General features: G+C 41.6%; 1 protein-coding gene across 2 annotated transcripts; it reads right to left on the bottom strand.

Moving 5' to 3' along the window:
- Positions 1 to 935: 935 nt before the first annotated feature.
- Positions 936 to 6644, bottom strand: LOC113421173 (chemerin-like receptor 1). 2 transcript variants are annotated; one of them, XM_087971060.1, is made up of 3 exons: positions 6034 to 6644; positions 3799 to 3959; positions 936 to 2703 (listed from the first exon to the last, which is right to left on the bottom strand). In XM_087971060.1, exon 3 carries the CDS (start codon positions 2634 to 2636, stop codon positions 1566 to 1568), a length of 1071 nt encoding a protein of 356 aa, XP_087827186.1. In that variant the 5' UTR covers positions 2637 to 2703; positions 3799 to 3959; positions 6034 to 6644; the 3' UTR covers positions 936 to 1565. The 2 variants fall into 2 exon arrangements, with proteins under 2 accessions (XP_087827186.1, XP_026537215.2); XM_026681430.2 differs by lacking the exon at positions 3799 to 3959.
- Positions 6645 to 9012: the final 2368 nt, after the last annotated feature.

Here is a 9012-nt window from a genome sequence, read left to right as displayed (position 1 = left end):
TGTAGTGCACAAGAGGCATAAGCCTGAATCCTGCTAAGTTCCTTGGAACCTTATCTGGTTGTTGGTCACCACTTCACAGAAAAGATGTTAAGAGCAATATTGCCCTCTAACCACTGTGCCACCATGGCTCTCAAAAAATGGTCATAAGTCACTTTTTTCAGTGCCATTGTAACTTCATATGGTCACTAAACCGACTACCTGTACGTTAATTGCATGAAATTCAAGAGTTGATCTGTGGCACTTATAACCTTTTCCCCTTCATCTCCTTTGCAAGGTTGTTCCAAAGATAAAATCGGTTATCAATTCATATGTGTCAAGTTGTGATCATGGAAGGAAGGACAGCCTGGGTGATATAAAATTCCACCGCCTGGCTAAACTAGAGAGAGACATGGAGGGGGAGTTTCCTCCTTTATGCCACATGATTATAATTGTTGGCTTGCTATAAATAATGGAAATATATTTATTTAAAGCTATCCCTTGCGGAGGCCCAGAGCATGAATCAATAAACATAATGACATCATGATGTCACAAGAATATCCAATTTAACTAAAAGCAAACACACAGAGAAAGCAATAATGGCAGTATAAATAGGAGTTGAAAGGTTTTCTGAAGCTGGTGGCTTCTTCCAGATGTATTCAGCATTTCCAAGCACTTTCATCAAGGCGGAAAATCTGGATCTGTGTTTCTCAACCTTGGCCCTTTTAAAACACGTAGACTTCAATTCCCAGAATTCCCCAGCCAGCCAAGCAAGTCACAACATGCTGGCCGAAAGGATACATTCCCTTTATATATTTTTTTAAAATTTTTATGCTTTCTTAACATTGATTTTAGAATCAATGTTGATGGCTTATATTTTGGTTAAAATTAGAAGCCCCCCAGAGGGGGCTGCTAATAGCAGAGTTGATCGAATAAGCTTTCCAAAGACACAAATGTGCAAATATAGCTAAGAGTTTATACATACTGTGTACATCAACGTCAAAGAAAAATAACATGCACGAGGAATATATAAAGCAAAACAACCCATCGTTTGCAGTCCATAATGGAAGAAAAAGGGCCCTTTTCACACAGAAGTATTTGTAGTTTTATAATGTCCAGAAAATATCAACAGTGAAGACGGGTGAGTGGAATAAAAGCAGAAAAAAATCTTGTATTTCTCTAGTAATGGGTGTGATGGATCCATCAGTCTGCTGTCTTCCTCATGTATTGGACTACGATGCCTCTTATTCTCCAAAGCACCACAGGGCAGGAGAAGAAGCAACTGGGGGTGGGGTGGGTGGGTGGTGGGTGGGGAGGAATCTTGTTAAAGAGAGGTCCAAACTAGAAGTAAGGAGACATTTTCTGATAGTGAGAACAATTAATCAGTGGAATAACTCCCCTTCAGAAGTTGTGGGTGCTCCAACACAGGAGGTTTTCAGAAGTAGATTGGACAACCATTTGACTGGGATCCTGCCTTGAGCAGAAGGTTGGACTAGTCTAGTAGACTTCCAAGGCGCCTTCCAGCCCTATGAATCCATGTTCTGTGTTCCTCACCTGTCACCTATGAATTCCTAATCCACATGAGTTTTCTAAACTGAACTTGGAAGTGTTAAAGTTTTGAAATGCATCTGAGGGACTACCGAAGACTGAGGTAGCTCCTCCGTGGAAGAAGCCATCTCCTTTCTGTATTTGCTCCTAAATGAGGTGCCGCTGTCGTCAAATAGGGTTCTCCTGAATGCAGCCCTTATGTTGTAAAGAGTCAGCTTTCGGTGGAAGTCGATGCCCATGAAAAAGTAAAGGATAGGGTTCGCACAGCTGTTGAGGTAGGCCAGGAAGGAAGAGAGTGGGAGGCCGATAGAAAGTCCTAGGCCTTTCACGTCGGCCAACTTGAGGAGGAGGAAGATGTGGTATGGTGCCCAGCAGAGGAAGAACGTGACCACAAGAACCAGGATGACCCGGAAGGGTTTCTTGGAACGGATGGAAGCCCGCCGTCTCCTCAGCACCACGACGATGATGCCGTAGCAGACCACAATGATGGCAAAAGGGGCCAAGAACCCACAAATCAGTCTCAACATATAGATAGCCAGCTTGGCAGTTTCATTTCCCTCCAGGGCAAAGGAGCACTTGGTCTTGTTAGACTTGTCAGTTTTTACGCCACGGTAGTGGTAGAAAGGACTACTTGTGGCAATGGCCAAGAACCAAGCTCCGATGGCAGCGACCCATGCCAAGCGGCTGTCCCGGTGTCTTTTGGTCCATATTGGGTAGGCTACGCAAGTTGCCCGGTCTATGCTGATGGCAGATAAGAGGAAGACGCTGCCAAACATGTTGAGATACTTGATGAAGCTGTTGGCTTTGCATAGGAAGCTTCCAAAGGGCCACCCATTATCAAAAGCATTCTTCAAGAGGGGCACAATTCGGGTGATTGAGAAGAGAAAGTCAGCCAGGGCTAGGTTGAAGAACCAGACACAGCTGATGGTCCGTGAGGTCTGATGGGCTGTGATCCAAAGCACAGCTCCATTGCCCAGGGAACCAAGCAGAAAAAGAACGGCGTAGAAGAAGATCTGAAGCATGTCCATGAGCCGGCTCACATCCAACTTGGCATCCGAAGATGATGGCAAGGATGCATTGGAAATGTACAGAGCGGTGAAATTAACATTCATGATGCAACAGGACTTTACAGAATGGGAGGATTAAGAAATCAGGTGGTCCTTCTCCGGTCAACAAAACCTGGAAAAGGAGAATCAATGTTTTAGGAAGTGTCCTTTTTTAAAATCTTTTTTTCCTGTCTTACTACTCTTATAGTCTAGTTTTGCGTCTTCCAATACATTAAAGTCTCCTACAACACAAATATTTTGATATTCCGTTTCTAATATCTACTTATGTAACTTTTGGTAAAAAAATTATTCTTGCTTATTATTCAGTGCATATATTATGTCAACTCATAAACTATTTCTATGGTCTTTTTAGAGTTGCCAACAGAAAGAGAGGGGGAAAGGGGTTTTTGAAAGATCAGTGCGGCAGCTTGGAAAGCGAAAGTGCATTTCATAAATAGTTTTCAAAGATAGTAACTAGGTGACTGAAGTTTCTGCCATGCAAAATTCTAACTGGAGAACATGATTGATGACTCTTGGCTATGGATGTGTCTCATTGGAGGATCAAGGGTGTGCGGGGGAAAACCAGGATCAAGGGTGACAATGAATTATGTGTCTCAGAGTTGGCTACACCCAGGCAATGCCGGACATGTTAACTCCCAATAAATCCTTTTGAAGTTTTGGAAGTTTGGCTCGAGACTCATGATTTAATTGGGGTAACTGCTGGAATCCTGACATATTGCTATCAAAAGTATCTGTTTTTGATTCATCTGTCAGCCAAAGCCTTGATCAATCTTGATTCAGATTCAGGGCTACCCAGCTGTGGCAGCCCTGTATCGAATGGAGAGTTGAATTGGAAACGCTGACATTATTGCTATTTCCACCATTAAAATCCTTCCTTCTTCATCTGCATATATTTGTTTGGAGTTTATTGTTTCCTTAATATATAGAGATACCCCTCTTTTCTTTTGCTATGCTGATGAAAAATATAATTTCCCAATTTTGGGACATTCCATTAATTTACAGTGCTGTCTTTTTTTTTATATGAGTTTCTTGCAGGTGAATTATATCTCTTTTTAACTTTTGTAATTGTGTAAAAAAAAATCCCCTTTTATGGGGAAATTCAGTCCATTTATATTTATTGACAATATTTCATTTTATCCCTCCTTCTCCTTTATTTATGTATAGGTTTTATTCTCCTAGTTGTTCTTGTCTGTCTCTGTTCTTTTACCTTTGCTCCTTCTTGATCTGCCTTTTCTGTTTCTCCTTCTTCTGGTCGTATATTTCTCTCTTCTACTGTTGATTCCTCCTGTCCTTTATATTCCAATTCTCCTCTTGTTTCTTTTCCCTCAGTTGTGTCACTGTGGCTATCCCAGAGGGAATTTTAGTTGACTGGAATGATAAAAGATACAGACTGGACTCGATAGATAAGGCAATAGAATTTTATGATAATCATATTGACACAAATGAGAATCAATGTTATTTGATTTACAATTTCGACAACAGCAAGCCAAGATATATATAGGCCATGCATGTGGTGCTCCCCAAATTCATCACTAGATGGTAGGATTTCAGCATCTCTAATCCAACAACTGGGTGAACTAGTGACAAAGGAACTTTTGCCAAGCTCAGGGGAATCACCAGACATGGTCAAAAAGAGGAAGGAAGAAGGGGGTGCTATCCTCCTCTGTATCTACCCTATAGAAATATAGGGTACTTCTGCATTTCCCAGGGGTTCAAAGAATGAAACTGCTGACGGTGCGAGCAGATGGTTTCGGATAGTGGCAGCTTCTCCAAAGTCAGAAATTTCAATTCAAAGGTCAGAGGGTCATTAGGAATTCTTGGGGAGCAGATGACTTACATTGTTGAATGTCCAGCTGTAGCACCTAATGCTTCTAAACACTTCTATAATATTTATCTACCATTTTAATATGGCTGCCCATCTCACAAAGTGTTTCAGGGCTACGTACAATAATAAATTAAAACAATAAATATATTAAAACACTCATTATTAAAAAAAAATATATTTAAAAACTAGAAAGCCCAAGAGAGAAGAATGTGAACTTTGGCACTGGAGCTACCTCAAGATCATACCAGTTCTCTGAAATTCTCAGATTTAGCCAGATCTTGAAGGTCTTCTGGTATATTAACAGGGATGGAGCTCACTTCACTTTAAGGAAGAGAATGTCTCATAAGGCAGGCGCCATGGCAAAAAAGGACCATCCCCTGGGACCCCCAGATATAATTTCCTAACAAAAAGGACCTGCACCTCAGATCTAATGGACAGACATATGCAGTGGTGGGATTCATTCAGCCAGTTCACACCACTTTGAGAGAACCGGTTGTTAACTTTCTGAGCAGTTTGGTGAACTGGTTGTTGAAAGAAATAATCAGGGCAGAGAACCAGTTGTTAAATTATTTGAATCCCACCACTGGACATACGTTAGGCCAATGTCAGGTGTTAAACATAATGTTAGACAAGTGTCTTCATAGATCCAGGGTCTGCTCCTATACTTGAGTACTTTTAATGATCAAAGATCTTCCATTCTTTTTTTTTTAAGGGTGGGAAGTGAACTCAGGTAGAGAAAAATCTGTAGAATTTTTCAGTCATCCAGGTCAAGTCTTTGACTGACTTTTAGCTATACAATTTGGGATGAACACCCCTTTGAATGGTATGGGAGGAGAAATGGATTTCCAGAGGAAAAATTGCAGGCTACGGGAACCAGGACCACCACTTGGGTGAGGGCACAGATAAACCTCCAAGTGCTTCAACGACCCTCTAAAAGGATGCAAATGACCAGCCGTCTGAAAGGAATTACAATCCTTCCATTCCCCACTATCCTATCAGAGCTGAAGATGCTTTTTGGATGAGAAGCGAAACGTCTTCAAAAGTAAAAACAAGAAAGTCCAATTGCTTCCTGGAAAAAGGCACCTTTGGGTCAGGTAGGGAAAGTTAAGTTAATTAACTTTAATTGACTTTGGAATTTCTAGTTCTTTGGTAAAATCTCTTCCAATTAAACTACTTGAACACCTTGTGAAGAGAAATGTCCCATATTTTTGTGTACATTGCACAATGGGGGCGGTGCCACCAAGCTCCAGCATTCCCACAAGTACGCTGATATTAGAAAGTGTACACCTAGCTCTAATCAAACTGTTTTCCAATCCAGTCCAGCTGCTAAAGTCAAGTCAGCAAATCACACTGGACTACAACTTGTCTGGTTATCACAATCACGTACTTTGTAATGCACAACCACAAGACGACAAACTTCATTCTTGGGTGGCTATAAAACTGGTGAAACATGACAAGAGCAGAACCCATCTCTTGAGACAAAGCAAATCAAAACACACCCACCCCAAATTTTGACAGTCTAGAAACAATGTAGACAAGGACAAAACTGTTGTTGTTCTGGAATTCTCACGGTTCCCCCGAAAAGGTGGGGTGTCCTGGATTAAACCCTGAAATTACCTGTTTTAGGCTGCAGGAATTACGTCTTTTGTATTTCTCTGGGCTCCCTTTTCAAGAAAATGCAGATTTCTTGGCTGCCGCTTAGTTTCTCCGCCTGGCTGTGATTTTGGACCTCATCCAAAGTCAAGATTAACTCCTGCCGAAAAGAGGAACTTGAAGAAAACCTCTTCCTGCTGGATGCGATCATGCAGAATCTCTTCACTGTTGAAGTTTCGTCCCCTGACTGGAACAATTGCGTCTATGCCAGGCTGGGAAAAATGATGGGCAGCCTCATCGCAACTGCCAATTCTGCAGAACCAAGAATGCTCCTGAAATAATTCCCCCAGAACCAAGGGGACGAAGAGTCGAAAAATGTTGTCGGATGGAAGTCTTTGAGAGGAGTGCCTTTTAATAAGGGAGGGCTGCTCTTGTGGTGGCTTAAATGGAATTCACTCGACATACGTCATGTGCATGGATCGAGCAGGGTGGTTGGGGTGTGAAAAGCCACCCTGCAGCCACCACAAAAAAGTGAAGCCTCTGCTCAAGTGTCTTTGTTGGGTTCCTTCTGATTTATTTCTGAAGAACAACATGATTTACCGAACGCCCGTGATTCAAGAGAGCCCTTTCACATATTCCGGGCTACACTTTCCAAAACAAGTGTGTCACTCACAACCTCTGGCAAGCCATGCAGAGCATATAGGACCCGTTGCCCTTATCTTGGAAGCTTCAGGAATGGTTGGAGATGGTCTCACCTGCCCAAACGCTTCAAGACTTGCTGAGTCTTCAGACTCTGTCACCTCCTCTGAAAAAGAACCACCGGGGAAGTCCTTGCAATCTGCTGATGTGGCTTGGAATTGGGAATGACTGGTTGATGCTCCTCAGGCTGCTCTTCAGCCATCTAAACGAGTTGCATCTTGTTGCTGGAGAGTCAAGGGTTGGGCGAACAAGTTCTCCTGATCTCTCAACTCAAAGCAACTTATTGGCGGGGTTCACACGTACAGGAGTGCCTCCATTAATTTGACTGTTTGGGTTGAAGGGAGGTGCTTTAGATCCAAATGTTCCTGGTTCTAGCTCGCCCTCAGCCACAAGAATGAATTTAGACCAGTCTCTCTGCATCTTGACGCCATCTTCAATTGCCAAGTGCCTGAATTGGGTGACCATGGGAGGGTGGGGTAGTCGTAACTTCAAGAATGGGTTTTAAGTCATTTTTTCCACTGTCATTAAGTGAAAAGTCATAAGTTGAGGACTACCTGTATATCAGCCCCTCCTCTAGCTTTCTAATCACCCAGATCCCACCTCAGCAGTGTTCCATGCAAGAAATTTCCTTCCTTCCTTCCTTCCTTCCTTCCTTCCTTCCTTCCTTCCTTCCTTCCTTCCTTCCTTCCGTCTCTTTCATTCATTCTTTTTCTTCCTTCCTTCCTTCCTTCTGTCTCTTTCATACTTTCTTTTCCTTCCTTCCTTCTTTCCTTCCTTCTGTCTCTTTCCTTCTATCTCTTTCATTCATTCTTTTCCTTCCTTCCTTCCTTCTGTCTCTTTCATACTTTCTTTTCCTTCCTTCCTTCCTTCCTTCCTTCGTTCCTTCCTTCCTTCCTTCCTTCCTTCCTTCCTTCCTTCCTTCCTTCTGTCTCTTTCATTTATTCTTTTCCTTCCTTCCTTCCTTCCTTCCTTCCTTCCTTCCTTCCTTCCTTCCTTCCTTCCTTCCTTTCCTTCCTTCCTTCTCTTTCATTCATTCTTTTCCTTCCTTCCTTCCTTCTGTCTCTTTCATTCTTTCTTTTTCTTCCTTCCTTCCTTCCTCCTCAGGGCTCCTAATTTTTCTCAGAATACATCTACTACACTTCCATAGAGAAACTGTTCTTGGACAGATTTTATTTGATTTCCATGGGTAAGCTATCTTGAAAAGTAAAAAGTAAACATAATCTCAAAGAGTGAGACATGGTTTTAGAGTCTTACGTGTAAATGCTCATATATGACATGCTATAAATTTTTTCACCAATGCGGTGGATTTATTATTTGGAACCCTGACATTTACTTGGTACAGCTGTTGACCAAAAAGAAGCAGAATGCAGAAAAGCAAACATTTATTGTACAAATTGTCCAAATGAAATAAAATGTATTTGCTGCTTCGTTCCATGAAAATGGATCGGATAAGTGACAACAGCCCTCTTCAAGTCCTAAGAGTAATGTGTATTGCTTTTATCTAGAGGGGGGAGGAACTTGGCTCTTTTATCACTTATGGACTTCAACTCCCAGAATTCCTGAGTGAGCCATAAAAAGTTCACCATCCCTGGCCTACTGGTTTTTCAGTTGTGGGGGAAATCAATTTTTGACTTGAATGGGACTGTTTAATATACAAATGTTCTCTTATATCAGCCTTGCTATCTGAGGAATTCTGGGAGTTGAAGTCCATACATCTTCAAGCTGCCAAAGTGGAAAAATACTAATCTTGACAAATCTCAGAAAGAGCCATTCCCTATGTTGTTTAGGATTTTTGTGTTAATGAAAGTGGATGCTTGTCTATGTGTTAAAAAAGTTTGTTCTTAAGTAATTTTGGTAGTCAAGAGTTTTCCCTTAGGAAAACTTAGGGAAATGTCTACTAAGAAATTACTAGACAATTTCTGATCTACTCATCTGGGGAAAGATAACATTTAAAGTTTAGCTTTATTCCCTTGACACCAAGACCAAACCACCCACGTTGTTAACTTGATCTAATTTATGCCCAATATATCTTATTATTTATTTTTATACTACAGGCAGCCAACCCAGCTCTGTCTGCTGGGTGCAGGTCAAGTGGATGGAAAAAATGAAAGATTTTAACTCTTTCTTTCAAGAAAATAACTATGATACGTTCTTCAACTAAGCAAGGAAGATAGAAGAAAGACACACAACTGAAGAACCGCATATGATAGTCATGCACAATCTGAGAATGACTAACAGTAACCTCCCACACGGGCTTAACAAGGTTGTGTAGTGTTTCTTTTGTGCAAGAGTAGCCTGTATCCT

This window comes from Notechis scutatus, chromosome 8, assembly GCF_049901735.1.
Source record: "Notechis scutatus isolate UNSWTSFEM ecotype Mainland chromosome 8, rNotScu1.2, whole genome shotgun sequence".
Lineage (NCBI taxonomy): Eukaryota > Metazoa > Chordata > Lepidosauria > Squamata > Elapidae > Notechis > Notechis scutatus.
This window is presented reverse-complemented; position numbering and strand designations above follow the sequence as displayed.

What these genes read in the sequence shown, in the direction of transcription:
- LOC113421173 (XM_087971060.1), bottom strand. Translation starts at nt 2,636, where the DNA reads ATGAATGTTAATTTCACCGCTCTGTACATTTCCAATGCATCCTTGCCA.